Raw genomic sequence first — 20550 nt, forward strand, 5'->3', positions numbered from 1 at the left:
ACTCCTGGCCTGCTGGCCACTGTCGTGGTCTTCATCCTCCTCCTCACTGCTCCTTGTCCTCTCTCTCTCCTCCCTCTCTGCTGCCGTTTCTCTCTCCTCCCTCTCTCTCTCCTCCGTCTCCAACACCTTTTCTATCCTCTTCCCTTTGGCATATTGAATTGAAGCGATGCAATGAAATGAAATTGGGTTTTCTCTCAATCAAAGCCTACGTGTACAAATGGCCGTAGGCACCCCTGCAGCTTCATATGTCGGCCATAAGGCACTTTTTAACCCTTTAATTAACAGCAAATGCCCAGGACACAGAAGGATCACAAAAACAAAAGCTTAAAAAAAATGTATGCTTTATTTAGTAAATAGATAACTAAATTATCCTTTAAAAATAGCACCAAGCTACAAAGAAAGAAAAGAAAAAGAAAATTGTCCCGTCTCAGCAGTGCGCAGTCCGTGCAAAGAGGAATCCCAGTCCCAGAAGCGCTGAAATCGTGGGGAAGCCTAATGCGCGGGGAAGCCCTGCGCGTGACATCACAGCTCCAGCGTCCAGGTAGCAGCGGGGGATTCCCAAAAACGTCTATGGCTCGCCCGGAGTCAGCGCACACCTCGGGCAATAAAAGAGAAAGCATCAAACAATGCCGATGTACACAACAAGGCAAAAACAGCAGGGAAGGAGAAGTCTTACGTCCCTTTACCCTGTCGTTAGCGAGCGTTGAATTAAGTACAGTTGACTCCATATTCCCATTGGCTAGGTCACGATATCCTAAGTCCGCAGCCGACGCACCTCAAAAGAAGGCAGCAAATCAGGGAAACAGCACAGCGCAGGCAGAGAAAAACTTTGTATATTCATTCGTTCGTTCATTCATTCCTTCCTTCGTTCGTCCGTTTGTTCCTTCCTTCAATCTGCCTGCTGATCTTCCACTGGTAACTACGCATCTGCTGCGGCGTCCGATCCCCTCTTTGGGCTGCATTCCCAAACAACCCAACTCCGAGAAGTCTGCGTCCCCGGCGGGGCGGGGGCTGTTACCGGCCTCACACCGTCCACGGGCACCTCTTAACGATTTCACGCCCTGTTGAACTCCTCCTTAATACTGAAAAGGTCCCCTTTTTATACCCCACCCCTTCGTCTTTCAAGTGCTTCAGTAGGTCAGGTAATAATTGTCCAAACAGCTGATCCATCTAAGCAATTAGAGAGCCGCAAATACAAGATCAGTGTGGGTAGCAGTCAATTAGCAGCACAGTGAAATCACAGCAATCAACCAATTATGTGAACACACCAAAATCACAGCAACCCATCACAGCAAAAATAAAAATAAGATCCCCACACAGCTAGAGGCTGACCCGAGTTTTCGTGCGATTGCCGCCCTCTCGCCGTACGGCCAATGCACGGCCGACTTACTTGACACGCATGGATGACATACGAAATATCTGAACGTGCGTTGGCCACACTAATTACGTATGTATGTACGTATGCACGACACACATACGGAGTCCGCAAGTGCGACGTACGAAAAAAAACTGACATTTTGCCCAAACCTGACACCAGCAAATCGTACGAAAGACGCACGTCGGCCGTATGGAAGACACACGAGGCCGTAAGTTTGTCTTGCAACCTGAAAAAAACGTAAGCGCCCGTAGAGTTTGTTTGACATGACAAAGAACCTCTACGGCCAGTCTGCGGCTCGAAAATCAGCACGTCTGTTAGGTTTATATAAGTATTATTCTTATTATTCGTATAAGTATTATTATTAAAATGGTGACAAAATTAAGAGTTAACTTAAGGTTCAATTAAAAATGACCTTCTGTCTCGGCTGGACATTGTTTGGGAACATTTTGTTTATGAAATGTGTATTTTGAACAGAGAAGTGTCTGAAGGACCCACCAAGGTCTGTTTTAGTGTCAGATCGACCCACACACACACTTTAATGTTGGATGTAATGGTAGCCTTATTGCTGAACAAAGAGTTAAGACTCATATTTTTATAGTACAGTTATAGTATTATAGTATATATTATAGTATATATTACTTATAGTATATTTTAGAGCTTTTTAAGATCCTTTATTATTTTGGACTATTGCATATACTATGGCAGCGATTTTAAACTGTTCCTGTAGCCTGACCTTCGTCCAGTGGAGAAGAACACTTCTTTGTTAGACCAAACATAGTCTTTGTTTAAAACATTGTCGTAAAAACATCACGCGCTTTGACGTGCGTAAATGAAATTGCTGAATTGCTGAAATATTATTTTGCTTATGATTGAAGGTTTCATTCACACACATACATATGGAATTAAGATGTGATTTGCTGACCTTGCACATAGACACAGATATCAAGATGATGTCACTCACTCACCCTCCCATAGAGACACACACACCCCTCTCTGAGGTCACATACAAACACACACACATTTGACAGACACAATAGCCGTTTGGAGAGATTATGATTTGTTATAAAAGGTGTTTGTAATCTTTCATCTTTGACGAAGTGACTGTGCGAATAAACCGGCATGTGAAACCTCTGGTTCCTTGTCTGTTTCTCTCGACCTGATCATTCTCGTCCCGGATCCGAGGGGACTCACGAAGGAATCTCGGGGTCTCTTTCTGGGTGAACCCAAACAACGTCACACGCGTGCCCTCCGTGCGTTTCTTTGCGTCTTTTGCACGTAGACCGGCCGTAGGAGCATGTACGGCCGGTTGTGACCGAGGCTTTAGATGAGCTTCATTTAAGTGCTCCGTACTCATTTGGTTTGATCGACATTTCCATTAAACATTAAAATCCTGATCAGTAATAATTACATGAACAATTAGTCTCAGGCTGCAGTACTACACCGATAAGTGTTACAGTTAAATCATTATTTGTATGGTGGCAATTAATGACTAAAGAGCAAAAGAAAACATTAACAGTCTCATTTTAAACATCACTATAAGGTTACATATTTTAAAACAGTCATAGAACACTGGTCTACAGCCAAAATGCTTCTGAAATATAGTCAAACTTTACTAGTTCTGGATCGCTGAGAACGAAAAAGAAACTTAAAATTGTTCATTGGCTCGTTTTCAAGATTGGCTCTATGAATAAATCTATGAGTGGGTTTGGATAGTACTTACTTTTTTGGCAAAACAATGAATGATGCAATCTGAAGCCGGTATTGCATCATACATGACATTAGGTTATTCCTAGAAGTCATTGATGATGCATTCATAAGTCAACTGACATCACTCTGCTGAACAAACTGGTCTTATATCAGCTCAAAAAAAAAAAAATTCATACAGTGCTATGCACTCGAGATCAAGTCTTTGCTTGACAAGAGATGCTCCGTTTCATGAACACAAGAGACAAGCTGCCAATAAATAAATAAAAACCCACTGCATACACACAGAATAAGGACTAAACCTATTCAGTACTTACACATAATTGGTTTTTGCAATTTTGTTCATAATACATTTTATTTATATAAACTTTTGGCTGATTTTCTAGTGTTACATAAAGAGAACAGGTGAAATATGTAAACCGACCATAAACACGAGACCTAGTTTTACAATTCATATTTAAAACATTACGATCTACACAATGTACGCAAGTATAAAATTTTAAATCTTAAATATCTTGGAAGCCATAGCCAATCAGCTGATTAACCGTCACTTCTAATTCAACACACCAAATTTCATAATAGCCAACTTCATCTCTGAAGCAGACAACTTCTGAAAAATTGTTGACCAGTGTAACATGAACAATAAAGTTCAAAGTACAGGTCATTTTCAGTCAAAACTGTAATAACCATATTTAATTTGACAACTTTAAATCATGCAGTGTCTCTGAGTTAGTGCACTTGAAGGTCTTGAATGGAACTAAACAAGCAAACATCTTCCCACACTGTGAGCAGTGATACGGCTTCTATCCTGTGTGAATGTGCTGGTGTTGTTGGAGATGACTCTGACGAGTAAAACTCTTCCCACACTGTGAGCAGTGATACGGCTTCTCTCCTGTGTGAATGCGTTGGTGTCGTTGGAGAGTACTCTGCTGAGTAAAACTCTTCCCACACTGTGAGCAGTAAAACGGCTTCTCTCCTGTGTGAATGCGCTGGTGTGTTTGGAGATTACTCTGCTGAGTAAAACTCTTCCCACACTGTGAGCAGTGATGCGGCTTCTCTCCTGTGTGAATGCGCTGGTGTAGTCGGAGATCACTCTGTTGAGTAAAACTCTTCCCACACTGTGAGCAGTGATACGGCTTCTCTCCTGTGTGAATGTGCTGGTGTTGTCGGAGAGCACTCTGCCAAGTAAAACTCTTCCCACACTGTGAGCAGTGATACGGCTTCTCTCCTGTGTGAATGTGCTGGTGTCGTTGGAGAGCACTCTGCCAAGTAAAACTCTTCCCACACTGTGAGCAGTGATACGGCTTCTCTCCTGTGTGAATGTGCTGGTGTTGTCGGAGAGCACTCTGCCAAGTAAAACTCTTCCCACACTGTGAGCAGTGATACGGCTTCTCTCCTGTGTGAAGGCGCTGGTGTCGTTGGAGAGCACTCTGCCAAGTAAAACTCTTCCCACACTGTGAGCAGTGATACAGCTTCTCTCCTGTGTGAATGTGCTGGTGTCGTTGGAGATCACTCTGCCAAGTAAAACTCTTCCCACACTGTGAGCAGTGATACGGCTTCTCTCCTGTGTGAATGTGCTGGTGTTGTCGGAGAGTACACTGTTTAGTAAAACTCTTCCCACACTGTGAGCAGTGAAACGGCTTCTCTCCTGTGTGAATGTGCTGGTGTCGTTGGAGATCACTCTGCCAAGTAAAACTCTTCCCACACTGTGAGCAGTGATACGGCTTCTCTCCTGTGTGAATGTGCTGGTGTTGTCGGAGAGTACACTGTTTAGTAAAACTCTTCCCACACTGTGAGCAGTGATACGGCTTCTCTCCTGTGTGAATGTGCTGGTGTCGTTGGAGATCACTCTGCCAAGTAAAACTCTTCCCACACTGTGAGCAGTGATATGGCTTCTCTCCTGTGTGAATGCGTTGGTGTCGTTGGAGAGTCCGCAGATAAGTAAAACTCTTCCCACACTGTGAGCAGTGATACGGCTTCTCTCCTGTGTGAATGTGCTGGTGTTGTCGGAGATTACTCTGTTCAGTAAAACTCTTCCCACACTGTGAGCAGTGATATGGCTTCTCTCCTGTGTGAATGCGCTGGTGTTGTCGGAGATTACTCTTTTCAGTAAAACTCTTCCCACACTGTGAGCAGTGATGCGGCTTCTCTCCTGTGTGAATGTGCTGGTGTCGTTGGAGATTACTCTGACGAGTAAAACTCTTCCCACACTGTGAGCAGTGATACGGCTTCTCTCCTGTGTGAACGCGCTGTTGTGTTTTGAGAGCACTCTGGTAAGTAAAATTGCTACCACGCTGTGAGCAGTGATGTGGATCTCCTCCTGTGTGACTGCACTGGTGTGTCTTGAGTGCATTCTGATAACTAAAACTCTTTCCACAATCTGAGCAGTGGTGAATTTCCTTCTGTATATCATTATGGGAAGTATCAGAATGGATATCATCAGTTGATGTTGGTTGACGACTGGAGCATTTGGAGGGGATCTGAAGCTTATATTTAATCTCTCCTGATTCTCGCAGTCTCACGTACTCTTCATAGTGGCATCTCTGGATGTGCTTGTCGAGGTAAATTGGAGATGCATCGGAACGAGGGCATGTGGAGCATGAAAAGACTTGCAGCAGAGCGTTCTTTACTTCTGGAGAAATGAAAGGACAAAAATAACAAATTGAACATGAAATGCAACAAGATTATAAAATATAACACTAACCCAATGTAAGGAGTGCTTTTACTGAAACTTAAGATTCTACATGAAGTAAGACTGAGACAAAAACAAAAGGTTGCAGACTAAGACATAGCAGCCTCTAGCTTGGAATGCTGGGAGATTCAATAAGGTCCTGGAACAGCAGCTATGCACAGCATTGGCCATAGCCCCATGGGTCTGAGCGACCAAAGGGGAGTTGTTGGTTCTTGTTGGACATCATGTCAAGTCGAGGTAATGGCAAGCCTAGCCTTATTTACATCTCATCCAGGATTGAGAAGGAAACTCAGCCCTCACATTCAAGGTTCTGAAAGATCCAAAAATGGGCCTTATTTATCAAACTGGATATGGATAAATTTATTTGCAAATAGTTTCTAGTAGCATTTACACAAGCAAATATGTATTTTCTATCTGGATTTTTTATATGGATTAGGTTGTCAAGTTTAAAGCACTTATTAATTTCAATTACACACAAATTTCATGAAATTAAGTTTTGTGGGATTTTGTGAAGCCCAGTTGATTCATATTAATGTAATTGATGAAAGCAAGCCAACATCCATAAATTAAGACACATAACAATAGTCATTTAATTTAAATGTAGGCGTATAAAAAAAAAAAAAAAGGGACACACTGCATCGGTTCAGATGGCATTCAAGTAGGTCTGCAGCAGTAGGAATTTCCTTACTGCAGTATTTGAAGAACGCCACGGTGTGATTTGTAGTAATAAAGCAACCAAACCTCCATGTGTTTAATTGTTCGTTAATTCATCAGACACTATTTGTTCCTTAACATGTTGAAGTTCTTCAGCTGCAAGAGTTTAAAGTGCATATCATGGACCAATTTATTTATTTATTTTTTTAATATATGAAAAGTATGTCCCTTTACACACTCATCCAGAAGGGTAATTTTGCACAAGACCATCTGTCGACAGCAGAAAAAAATAAAATAACAAAATGCGTCTGGAAAAATCCCAAGGGAGTCTGGAGCCAGATTCGTGACGTCACCTGCGGAAGCGCCAGCAGGCTGCGAGAGCCTGCACGGTTTCAGTGCACAGCCTGTGTAGACCAAGCGCTCCCATTTCTCTCTCATTGTCCGGGCTTTTGGGAAACGATGAGTACTAATCCCATCAAGACTGGTGTTGCTACACCCTCCTACGATACATCTGTTAACCATTTTAATAATTACACGATAACGAAGAAATTTGCAGAAAACCACCAGGTCATTTTCTCATAAACAAACCAGCGCTGACGTAGGATTCAGAGGGAGGCGTTCCGCACGCGACATCACGTAAATCAGTGTTTGCCGGGAAATTCAAATGCCAAGTTTTTCCAGAGGCGGACCAATTCACCTCAAATGGCTTGATTTCAACTGAATTTTTCTGGTATTGCGCAAGGCAAAACAATTTCAGAGAATGCAGAATGTTATAGATATTTAACCAAAGTTTAATATAAAATAGGAGAATTACATTGATCTTGCTCATGAATTTACCCGTGATATACACTTTAAGGAGCTAAAATTTAACATAATTAAAAAGATAAGTTCTCCATGGTATGACTCTTGTGGAATTATTGAATTCCATAAAAATACTAAAATTGTTATTGCTTGATAACATAACCATCACATATGCTCCTGAAATAAAGCAAATGTGTTGCAATTGATTTTTATAATGGTTGATGGGTTTGAGTGACATCTGCATTATCCAATTAACAACTTCGCTTGGTTCAGACACACTGCATGTGTGTGTTCAACTCACTTCTTTCGAGCCAGCTTGTTATATTGCACTGAAGGTATTATAATGACGCCCCCCACCAGTGTTTCTGTAATATGGGGAGGTCTGACATTATCCTATATTATGTGTTTGCTGTGACAGGGCATTCCCCCCCCCCGATTTCTCCCCAATTTAGCCATGGCCAATTCCCACCCATCAGACTCCTCTCCAGTATCACATAACAGATACCAACCAGGGAGGGCTATCATGTTCTTCCTCCAAGACAAGAAACACCAGTTGACCACGTTTTACTCATACAATGTCGGGGGCTGCAAAGCACACTTGGACGAAAGCCCAATCCACTTACTTCCTATTAAATGTGCTCTCACACACCCATGACTGGCCAGTGTAACTGACAGGGCAAAGAAGAGAGAGCATGCCATCTCTCCCTCCCAGACAGCCCAGACAATTTTGCTCTCGAGCTTCCAACCACAGATGATTGTGGCGTCATCAGGATTTGAAAGTGGCATTATCTGGATGATGGGGAAGATGACGGAGACAACACTTTTCTGCTGTGCCACTCGGGATCCACAGGGCATGCATTTTATGCTACTTCTGGTTAAACTGGGCATGATGAATAAAACAACAATATCTTGTGGTTTACTATATACAGTGGTGCTTGAAAGTTGGTGAATCCTTTAGAATTTTCTATATTTCTGCATAAATATGACCGAAAACATCAGATTTTCACACAAGTCCTAAAAGTAGATAAAGAAAACCTACTTAAACAAGTGAGACAACAATATTATACTTGGTCATTTATTTATTGAGGAAAGCGATCCAATATTACATATCTGTGAGTGGCAAAAAAGTATGTGCACCTCTAGGATTAGCAGTTAATTTGAAGGTGAAATTAGAGAGTCAGGTGTTTTCAATCAATGGGATGACAATCAGGTGTGAGTGGGCACCCTGTTTTATTTAAAAAACAGGGATATATTAAAGTCTGACCTTCACAACACGTTTGTGGAAGTGTATCATGGCATGAACAAAGGAGATTTCTGAGGACCTCAGAAAAAGCGTTGTTGATGCTCATCAGGCTGGAAAAGGTTACAAAACCGTCTCTAAAGAGTTTGGACACCACCAATCCACAGTCAGACAGATTGTGTAAAAGTAGAGGAAATTCAAGACCGTTGTTACCCTCCCCAGGAGTGGTCAACCAACAGAGATCACTCCAAGAGCAAGGCATGTAATAGTCGGCGAAGTCACAAAGGACCCCAGAGTAACTTCTAAGCAACTGAAGGCCTCTCTCACATCGGCTAATGTTACTGTTCATGAGTCCACCATCAGGAGAACACAGAACAACAATGGTGTGCATGGTAGGGCTGCAAGGAGAAAGCCACTGCTCTCCAAAAAGAACATTGCTGCTCGTCTGCAGTTTGCTAAAGATCATGTGGACAAGCCAGAAAGCTATTGGAAAAAGGTTTTGTGGATGGATGAGACCAAAATAGAACTTTTTGGTTTAAATGAGAAGCGTTATGTTTGGAGAAAGGAAAACACTGCATTCCAGCATAAGAACCTTATCCCATCTGTGAAACATGGTGGTAGTATCATGGTTTGGGCCTGTTTTGATGCATCTGGCCCAGGACAGCTCGCCATCATTGATGGAACAATGAATTCTGAATTATACCAGTGAATTCTAAAGGAAAATGTCAGGACATCTGTCCATGAACTGAAACTCAATAGAAGGTGGGTCATGCAGCAAGACAACGACCCTAAGCACACAAGTTGTTCTACCAAAGAATGGTTAAAGAAAAAAGTTAATGTTTTGGAATGGGCAAGTCAAAGTCCTGACCTTAATCCAATCAAAATGTTGTGGAAGGACCTGAAGCGAGCAGTTCATGTGAGGAAACCCAGCAACTTCCCAGAGTTGAAGCTGTTCTGTATGGAGGAATGGGCTAAAATTCCTCCAAGCCGGTGTGCAGGACTGATCAACAGTTACCGGAAACGTTTAGTTGCAGTTATTGCTGCACAAGGGGGGGGTCACACCAGATACTGAAAGCAAAGGTTCACATATTTTTGCCACTTACAGGTATGTAATATTGGATCATTTTCCTCAATAAATAAATGACCAAGTATAATATTTTTGTCTCATTTGTTTAACTGGGTTCTCTTTATCTACTTTTAGGACTTGGGTGAAAATCTGATGATGTTTTAGGTCATATTTATGCAGAAATATAGAAAATTCTAAAGGGTTCACAAACTTTCAAGCACCACTGTAGTCAGTTTCGCAATAGCAAGATATGCAGTGGGCGGACTTCACGTGTCTCAAAGGAAGCTGATAGACTTCACCCTCTCTGGTTGGTCACGGTCATATGATCGAGAAGACCTACCTGGTTGGTGGAACAGGCCAAAATGGGTTCTCTGAGGAATGCTCTAGTTATTGCAGACTGCACTGTACAACAGCTTTCATCCCAGAAACACTGGTAGGCTCAGAAACGTCACGAAATGATGCAGAAAATAACCTCTATAACCTCTTAGACAAAAGTAACACCTTGCTGTCTGGTTGTTCCTGTAGGTGCAGGACTGAGTTCTCTGGTGTACTCCTCTTCATACCACACCAAGAGCTCCTGTCCTGGGTTAATGGATCGACAGCAACGATACAGAATTCCCCCTTGATACTCAAATGCCACAAGATTTTGTTCTTCTTCATTACGGGCACAATTCACATACCTAAAAGAGTGAGGCAACGTTTCAGAAAAAGGTAAAAATCAGATCAGAGTTACAGACTTGGAGAAAGCATGGTGGAGATATCAATGACATGAAGATAAAGTTCTTCCAACAAATGAGGAGCTGTAAAATCAAATCACTAAAATGACCCAACAGCTGGTGTACTGCTCACCTCATCCAATTCACATGCATCTCTCTTTTGGCATTGATGTATTCTTCACACTGCATGCTCCTGTATACCTGTAAAAAAAAAAAAAAAAATAATAATCACATTTACTTTTTTTTTTTTATTACATGAAATCAATACAGTGGGGCAAAAAAGTATTTAGTCAGCCACCAATTGTGCAAGTTCTCCCACTTAAAAAGATGAGAGAGGCCTGTAATTTTCATCATAGGTACACTTCAACTATGAGAGACAGAATGGGGGAAAGAATCCAGGAAATCACATTGTAGGATTTTTAATGAATTAATTGGTAAATTCCTCAGTAAAATAAGTATTTGGTCACCTACAAACAAGCAAGATTTCTGGCTCTCACAGACCTGTAACTTCTTTAAGAGGCTCCTCTGTCCTCCACTCGTTACCTGTATTAATGGCACCTGTTTGAACTCGTTATCAGTATAAAAGACACCTGTCCACAACCTCAAACAGTCACACTCCAAACTCCACTATGGCCAAGACCAAAGAGCTGTCAAAGGACACCAGAAACAAAATTGTAGACCTGCACCAGGCTGGGAAGACTGAATCTGCAATAGGTAAACAGCTTGGTGTGAAGAAATCAACTGTGGGAGCAATTATTAGAAAATGGAAGACATGCAAGACCACTGATCATCTCCCTCAATCTGGGGCTCCACGCAAGATCTCACCCCGTGGGGTCAAAATAATCACAAGAACGGTGAGCAAAAATCCCAGAACCACATGGGGGGACCTAGTGAATGACCTGCAGAGAGCTGGGACTAAAGTAACAAAGGCTACCATCAGTAACACACTACGCCACCAGGGACTCAAATCCTGCAGTGCCAGACGTGTCCCCCTGCTTAAGCCAGTACATGTCCAGGCCCATCTGAAGTTTGCCAGAGAGCATTTGGATGATCCAGAAGAGGACTGGGAGAATGTCATATCGTCAGATGAAACCAAAATAGAACTTTTGGTAAAAACTCAAATTGTCGTGTTTGGAGGAGAAAGAATGCTGAGTTGCATCCAAAGAACACCATACCTACTGTGAAGCATGGGGGTGGCAGTGTCCTTATGTGGGGCTGCATGAATGCTGCTGGTGTCGGGGAGCTGCATTTCATTGATGGCATCATGAATTCACAGATGTATTGCTCGATACTGAAAGAGAAGATGCTACCATCACTCTGTGCCCTTAGTCATCGTGCACTTTTCCAACATGACAACGATCCTAAACACACATCTAAGGCCACTGTTGGATTTCTGAAGAAGAACAGGGTGAACGTGATTCAGTGGCCAAGTATGTCTCCTGATCTGAACTCAATCGAGCACCTATGGGAAGTTCTGAAGAGACAAGTTGAGCATCGCGCTCCATCCAGCATCCGGTCACTAAAAGAGGTCATTGTTGAAGAATGGAAAAAGACTGATGTTGCAAAATGTCGCCAACTTGTTCATTCCATGCCTAGAAGACTTGGTGTTGTCATTAAAAATCATGGAAGCCACAGAAAGTACTAGATGTAGTCATAGTTTTTGTTGTGGGTGTACTAATTTTTACACCACCCTAATTTGAGTAAAACTGAAAAATGTGTAATCCAAGTGTGGCAGCGGGGGCGTGGTCAAGCGCCGGTCTGTGACAGGAGGGCGGAGTCAGGGAAGGTAAGTGGCAGAATCACTACACCTGACGGCAATTGACCTGTGTTTGTGTGTCTTTTCCCAGTGACCGCGCCCTATTCAGGGAGGTAGACCGAGAGCAGAGGAGCTGACCCCGAAACCAGATGCTGATCTCTGTCCTGCACCCCTAGTTGAAACCGTTACAGTGGTGCCGAAACCTGGGAGAGTGGAGCGCCAGCCGATCAGCCCCATGGAGTCCTCCCCGTTCACCGACCTGGTCCATGCCCTCGCCACGGCCCAGCAAAGCCAGCACCAGGCGCTCGTCATCCTCCGGAAGGAACAAGAGCGACGCTTCGAGGCCCTGGTGCTGGCCCAACAAGAAGACCGAGAGGCGTTCCGGCACCTCCTCGCGTCGGCGGGGTCCACCAGCGCTCCTACTGTGGGCCTGTCTCCCCTCACCGTCACCAAGATGGGCCCGCAGGACAACCCCGGGGCGTTCATCACGCTCTTGGAGCAAGTCGCAGAAGCCTCGGGGTGGCCGATGGAGCGGCGCGCCTCCTCCCCCCTACTAACGGGAGAGGCGCAGCTGGCCGCGCTACAGCTCCCCACCAACCGCCGGCTGGCCTATGCGGACCTCCGCCGGGCCGTCCTCCAGCGCATGGGGCGCACCTCAGAACAGCAGCGCGTTGCGCTTGGAGGAAGTCAGCCGGCCGTTCGCGTTTGGCCAGCAGCTCCGGGACGCCTGCTGGCGGTGGTTGAGGGCCGACAACCGTGATGCCGAGGGAATCATCAACCAGGTGGTGCTGGAACAGTTCATCGATCGCTTGCCAGCAGGAACGGCGGAGTGGGTCCAGTGCCACCGCCCGGCGTCGCTGGATCAGGCAGTCGAGCTGGCAGAGGACCATTTGGCAGCTGTCCCGGCGGCAGGACAGCAGACGGCATCTTCCCTTCTCTCTCTCCCCCTCCTCTTGTGTCCCGTCCTTGCCCCATTCCCCCACCGCGGAGGCGGGGGCCGGCACCGGCCCGCCGCACCCGCGGTGCCCCCCTGTTTCTCCCTTCTCTGTCTCTCCCCCCCCCCTCAGGTGAGTGAGCCCCAGAACACCGGTGAAGAGGGAAAGCCTGGGCTGGTTTGCTGGCGCTGCGGGGAGCCGGGCCACTTTCAACAGCAGTGCACGGCGATGGAAGTGGGCGCGGTGGCTCGGATCCCCGACACGCCAGAGGCCGCCCTCGATTGGGCCGGAGCATATCGCATACCGGTGAGTATCCAAGGGGATACATATCAGGCATTGGTGGATTCTGGCTGTAATCAGACCTCAATTCACCAAAGCCTGGTGCAAAACGAGGCATTGGGGGGAGCACAGGGGGCGAAGGTGTTGTGTGTGCACGGGGACGTTCACAGCTACCCTTTGGTGTCGGTCCACATTTTTTTCAGAGGGGAAAAAGTTATAGTGAAGGCAGCGGTTAATCCTCACCTTAACCACTCTTTGATTTTGGGGACTGATTGGCCGGGATTTAATGACGCACTCAGTCAAGAGTGGGTCCTGCCATGTAACGGGGGGAGGTCCCAGTGTCGCTTTGGCGGGAGCAGCCGTCACATAGCCGTCTGCGTCATCTCCACGTCAGAGTGAGGAGCCGCCGGCCCCTCCTCTCACTATTGGGGAATCCCTCGCAGATTTCCCATTAGAGCAATCGCGGGACGAGACTCTGTGATATGCGTTTGATCAAGTGAGAGTAATCGATGGTCAAACGCTCCAGCCGAACACCACCCCGTCCTTCCCCTACTTCGCGATTTCAAGGATAGGTTATACCGAGTGACACAGGACACTCAAACTAAAGAGCAAGTCACGCAGCTTTTGATTCCGAAGAGCCGCCGGGAATTGGTATTCCAGGCGGCTCACTTTAATCCCATGGCTGGACACTTAGGGCAGGATAAGACACTAGCCCAAATAATGGCCCAATTCTATTGGCCGGGGATTCGCGGCGATGTTCGTAGGTGGTGTACAGCGTGCCGCGAATGCCAGTTAGTAAATCCAGCGGCCATTCCAAAAGCACCTTTGCGCCCTCTTCCATTGATCGAGACCCCGTTTGAAAGAATTGGGATGGATCTCGTCGGGCCATTAGATCGGTCAGCACGGGGGTACCGCTTTATATTAGTTCTGGTGGACTATGCAACGCGATACCCAGAAGCAGTGCCTCTGCGTAATATCTCAGCACGCAGTATTGCAGAGGCACTCTTCCGCGTCATCTCCCGAGTCGGAATCCCGAAAGAGATCTGACTGATCTGAATGATCAAGGCACTACATTTGTGTCACGGACACTGCGCGAACTGTATGGGTTATTGGGGATTAAGCCGATCCGCACCAGTGTGTATCACCCACAAACAGACGGTTTAGTGGAACGGTTCAATCGCACCCTCAAAAATATCATTAAAAAATTCGTAAGTGAGGACACACGTAATTGGGATAAGTGGCTCGAGCCCTTGTTGCTCTCAGTGCGAGAGGTTCCCCAAGCCTCCACGGGGTTCTCCCCATTCGAATTATTACATGGGCGTAAGCCACGCGGCATCCTAGACGTGCTGCGGGAAAATTGGGAGGAGGGACCTTCACAAAGCAAGAACGAAATTCAATACGTTATGGACCTGCACGCAAAACTCCACACACTCACCCACCTAACCCAGGAGAATTTGCGGCAGGCCCAGGAATGGCAAGCCCACCTGTACAACAAGGGTACGTGCCTTAGGGAGTTCACCCAGAGAGATAAAGTACTCGTACTGTTGCCCACTTCGAGCTCCAAATTGATCGCCAAGTGGCAAGGACCCTTTGAGGTCACACGGCGAGTCGGGGACGTCGACTACGAGGTAAGGCGAACGGACAGGGGTGGGGTGCTACAAATTTACCACCTCAATCTGCTTAAACTCTGGAAGGAGGAGGTCCCCGTGGCATTGGTGTCGGTGGTTCCGGAGAAGGCGGAGCTGGGGCCGGAGGTTCAAAAAGGGGCATTGACATCACGTACCCCTCCGGTCCCCTGTGGAGACCACCTCTCCCCGACCCAGCTCACGGAGGTCACCCAGTTGCAGACCGAGTTTACGGATGTGTTCTCGCCCCTGCCCGGTCGCACTAACCTCATACAGCACCACATAGAGACGCCTCCGGGGGTAGTAGTGCGTAGCCGCCCTTACAGACTACCCTAACACACAAAAAAAAGGTGGTTTGGGAAGAACTCGAGACCATGCTCGAAATGGGCATCGTCGAGGAGTCCCACAGTGACTGGAGCAGCCCGGTGGTCTTGGTACCCAAGGCCGACGGGTCAGTCCGATTCTGTGTGGACTACAGAAAAGTCAACGCGGTGTCTAAATTCGATGTGTACCCAATGCCTCGTATTGATGCGTTGCTCGATCGACTCGACACTGCTCGCTTTTACTCGACACTGGATTTGACGAAGGGATATTGGCAGATCCCCTTGACTCCCCTATCCCGAGAAAAAACAGCCTTTTCCACACCGTTTGGTTTACACCAATGTGTCACCCTTCCGTTTGGGCTGTTTGGGGCACCCGCTACGTTTCAGCGGCTGATGGAGAGAGTCCTCCACCCCCACGCCACTTATGCGGCCGCATATCTAGATATCATCTATAGTAATGACTGGCCGAGGCACCTTGAACATCTAAGGGCTGTCCTTAGGTCTTTAGGGGCTCACAGCCAACCCAAAGAAGTGTGCGATTGGGTGGGTGGAAGTATGGTATCTGGGCTTCCACTTGGGCAACGGGCAGGTGCATCCCCAAATTAATAAGAGGGCAGCGATTGTGGCCTGCCCGAGGCCCAAGACCAAAAAGGGGGTGAGACAGTTCCTGGGGCTGGCTGGCTATTACCGTAGGTTTATACCTAATTATTCAGACGTCACCAGCCCGCTGACTGATCTCACTAAAAAGGGGGCCCCAGATCCGGTCCAGTGGACGGAGCAATGCCAGCGGGCTTTTTCAGAGGTAAAGGCTGCACTGTATGGGGGGCCACTTTTACACTCCCCTGACTTTTCTCTCCCCTTTGTGTTGCAGACCGATGCGTCGGACAAAGGGCTGGGGGCAGTTTTGTCCCAGGAGGTGGAGGACCGCTCCGTCCTCTACATCAGTAGGAAGCTGTCAGTGCGTGAGGGGCGCTATAGCACCATTGAAAAGGAGTGTCTGGCGATCAAGTGGGCGGTCCTCGCCCTCCGTGACTACCTGCTGGGGCGCCCTTTCACCCTCTGTTCGGACCACGCGCCCCTCCAGTGGCTCCACCGCATGAAAGATGCCAACGCGCAGATCACCCGTTGGTATCTGGCACTCCAACCCTTCAATTTTAAGGTGGTCCACAGGCCGGGGGCGCAGATGGTCGTGGCGGACTTCCTCTCCCGTCGGGGGGGAGAGAGTCGGCTGCGGGCCGGACAGCCGCCCGGCCTGAGTCGGGCGGTGGGGGGGATGTGGCAGCGGGGGCGTGGTCAAGCGCCCGTCTGTGACAGGAGGGCGGAGTCAGGGAAGCTAAGTGGCAGAATCACTACACCTGACGGCAATTAACCTTTGTTTGTGTGTGTCTTCCCAGTGACCGCGCCCTATTTAGGGAGGGAGAGCGAGAGCAGAGGAGCTGATCCTGAAACCAGATGCCGGTTGTGCGTGTGCATCTGTGTGAAGCATATTGTTAGACTGAAACGTGTGGCAATAAAAGCCTTAATTTACAAACCTGATCTCTGTCCTGCCGTCCTCTGTGCTCCACCCCTAGTTGAAACCGTTACACTAAGTTATATTATTAACCTTACTTTCATGTTATAAGTTACAGATGTTATTTTAAACTTTGTCTTGTCAACATTTTGGAAATTGTGTTCATTTAGATATTGTTTAAAATGTTACTTTTTAAAGGGGTTGTACTCATTTACGCTGAGCACTGTGTGTGGAGTTAGCCACGACTAATGGTGATGAGCGCTATTTTCATATGAAGACGTTACTTTGTTCAGACAAATGCCGTGTGTGTGTCCTGACTCATATACCCGTTAGAATCCAGGAGCATTATGAAAGCCATGCGAGCAGGGAAGTGAGCGAGTCTAGCAAACCGGATTCACTCCCGCTTCCCAACTACGGTCAGGAATGTGAAAAAGAGGGAAGGCAACATACTGGAATGGATTTTGCAAAGGATATTTCCCCTAGCTGTAAAAATTCCCTTGAGAAGTAAGCTAGGATGACTGCCTGAACAGAACCAGCTATCTTGGGTCACGTTTATTCATCAGGGCATAATGAACAGAGATTTTGTTTTGCCGTGCTTTTACCGGTCCTCTCTGTGGGCCTGTCATTTCAGGTTCACATGACAGCATACGTGTTCTCACCGGTCAATCACAACCAAGTTAGCTAATGCACATTAACATTCTACACTAATGCAAAAGCAGTGTGCAGCAGTGAAACAAAAGCCATGGAAAGGTCAAAAATTAAAGGAGGGGCCAAAAAAACAAACAAACCAGGCATTAGAGGCAGAGGCTTCTAAATGTTTAAAAAAAGAAAATCTACATACTGTTTGGGCATCAGCACCCTGAATTGGCCTGCAATGCCATTTTCACGGACCAGAATGAAGAGCTTAAAATGGACATTAAAACATAGCTATAGACTAGGCTGTTGCCTCTCGCGGTTACCAGAGGACTAGCCCCCTGTAACCCTAGCTGTATAGGTGAGAGGCCGAGGGCTATGGAAACGAAGGTCAGCACCGCCCAATGTGCCTGACTGCATGGAGCGGGAAGGACTTTAGAGATGGCCTAGGCTGCATGTTCATTTAAAACTGCTGTAACTTGCCCAACAATAACTGACTATCATATGTGCCAGAGATTTCCAAGCTTGTTGGGGCTGAAGCACATCAAAGGTCAAATCAGAATGTCAAGGCACACCAAATTAAAAGTTGGCTATCGATTATGAAGAATGTCACACACATTATGATAGGCTAGAAGGTCATTTGCAAAATTTGACCCAGATTGCACTTCAGCAGATTGTCAAATAATTATTAAAACAGATAAGTAAATCAGACAGGCAATTGTCTAATTTATTAAAACCGTGAGGCAATGCTCATTACAGTGTTTTCCATGAGTTACCTAGACTGTAGTGACGGAAGCATTTTCAGAACACAAACACTATTTGATTTGAGACTGATAACATTAACTTTACAGTGTCCACTCCAGTCATCCACTAGTCCAAACACAATACTATGGTTATCAATTTAAAACAGCAAACAGATAACATCAATGGAGAAGTTAGCATTGATAATTAGCGTTCATCAAACTTGAGCTTAGAGAACGTTAACATCAGCATGTCCGAAACTCATATCCTCGCTTTAAAACAGTGCACGGTTAAATTTGTAGAGTTTTAGCTTATTTGAATCAGAAAAGTTGCTAACACATCCGGTAGCATGTATTCGTCATTCAAAACACAAGTGCATGCTCTAACCAGAGTTCAAAATAGGTTTATTTTTGGCTAAAATGCATGCTCTCTATTAAATATTTTAAATTTTCTAAAAAAATAAATAAACCAGTTGAACACAGGTAACCACTTCTGCTTCATTTCTTTGAGGGATGAAGTGTATGCTCTCGTCATTTTTTTAACCGTTTATGAACTGTTAAACTCCTTAACCATGCTTTGCGGGTGTGGCCTTTTTGCTGTGGCATCACCATTCATATCGATACAACCAGTGTGCTTATGCTTAAATTACTAAAAGCACAAAATTGTTTTGTACAAGTTCTTCATAGATCTAAAACTCTTAATTTTGCTCTCAAAGTGCACCAGTTTGATACATTTAACTTTAAAATAAACAAAATTATCTCACAGGGGAGCATGCCCCCAGAGTGAGGGTCACTGACCCTAGTTTCACAAAATCCTGAGGGAAACACTATTCTGTCTTTTTTTTTTTTAATAACTACTGCCAGTGGAAAAGCTACCTGTTCTTTTGCAAGTTAGGGTAGCTGTGAAAAAAATCTCTCTCAACTCAAACATAGAAGTAGGTGACCGTGATAATGCAACATATCCTAGAAGCATGTTGATGTTCAAAAATAAACTTGACGGGTAGTGAACTAATGTGGCAAGTGTGTGTGGAAGGAGAAATCATGAGACGGAGAGCTCCGCTTTTGAATAGAAGAGTGTCTCATTGCATATCGTGTAAGGTCCTCTAAAATAACACTATTTTATACTCTATATTGGATTGCCCTATTTTCTGTGTAATTAACTCCATTTACCATAATGCCTTGTGGTTTGGAATATTTTCACTGTTCTGATGTGTTGTGACGTTCTGTGCATTCGGACCAATCAGACTTATTTGCTCGTTGTAGTTTTATTTGAATTTTGATGTCAGCCAATGGTAATTGGTATATGTTTAATGCCCGCGAGTTCACGGGCTTTTTGAGATGTTTCATCACTTCGCGAGGGAGAAGCTCACGGAGTTCCCGCCTGCTGCCGAGCAGAGAGAGATCGCGTTGTTTGTGAGCTCTATTTCAGCACTTATTTTGCAGACAGTCTTTTTATAGTTTGGTCTGCTTGTGGCCATAAACTCCGGTGTCACTCCAGTGAGTGATCTTGCTGTTTTTTTTTCTGCGGACACATCTGCCCTCCGTGCTGTGCCCACCGGAGCGCTTTCGTCAGTCCCGGGAACTCACTGTGTCGGGTCGGGGACCCAGCCAGCTACCGAGGGGTTTGGGGTGAGCAGCATCTTATTCGAGCGGGCTAACCCACAGCAATAGCTAGCCCTCTGCTCAGGAGCATCTGCTGCGTGACTGTACCGACATCTGTAACCTGACCCGTCTGGTTTGACCGGTGGATTGTGAGTAACGCGAACCCACACTTACACTGACACACACACACGCGTTCCTCTGGTCTCGCCTGGATAGCCAGCGTTTTAGAAGGGCATTGCAGCGGTTGCTGTTCTGCCTGCAGTTCACAGAGCTGCCACCTGTGCACCAACGGGCCCCAACTGCGCGCGCGTTTTTTTTCTTGTCCACTTCTTTTCTTTTGATACTTTACCCAATTTTATTTTCTTACTATGTACTGCTGGTATACACACTGTTGATGTGCTATCTGTAACATCTCTATTATGTAGGCTAATTGTTTCCGCTCTTCTTGTGCCGGTGTTACTATTTTCTTGGTGATTACATTGCATGCTTCTTTGGGAGCATTTATTGTCAAATACTATTATTATTATTATTATTATTGCTATTATTATTATTATTGCTTATTAATAAATATAATCATTATTATTTAATTATATCTTGGGTGTATTGGCTGCTCATTTGTTTCTTTATATTTGAACATTCTGACATGCGCACTGCAGACTAGCTATTAGTTCTTTCACTCAAGCTACTGTTATTTTAAAGTCTGAGGAAATACACCATACACTAGCTTCAAAGGTAAGTGTAGTATTTTCGCAGTGGAGGCACCGCGCTGTTAAATTTATCATTTATTAGATTCATGCTTATTATTCTCTCTCTCTACTCATACTTGTACCCTTATGGTATCAGGAATCTCAGCCAGCTCACCACTCCACCGCTGAGAACTTAGGACCCTGTTGCGC

The 20550-nt window shown here is 45.6% G+C and overlaps 1 protein-coding gene across 1 annotated transcript in view; it reads right to left on the minus strand.

Annotated features, from left to right (window-relative positions):
• Positions 1-324: 324 nt before the first annotated feature.
• LOC132883294 (histone-lysine N-methyltransferase PRDM9-like) overlaps positions 325-20550 on the minus strand; it is a 74828-nt gene continuing 54602 nt past the window's right edge. The window contains exons 17-19 of the mRNA XM_060916730.1: positions 10385-10452; positions 10037-10215; positions 325-5714 (exon numbers count right to left, since the gene is read on the minus strand). Of these exons, the coding sequence (XP_060772713.1) occupies positions 3886-5714; positions 10037-10215; positions 10385-10452 (2076 nt within the window). The 3' untranslated portion in view covers positions 325-3885. The remainder of the gene's footprint in view (positions 5715-10036; positions 10216-10384; positions 10453-20550) is intronic.

This window comes from Neoarius graeffei, chromosome 1 (assembly GCF_027579695.1).
Source record: "Neoarius graeffei isolate fNeoGra1 chromosome 1, fNeoGra1.pri, whole genome shotgun sequence".
Taxonomy (NCBI): domain Eukaryota; kingdom Metazoa; phylum Chordata; class Actinopteri; order Siluriformes; family Ariidae; genus Neoarius; species Neoarius graeffei.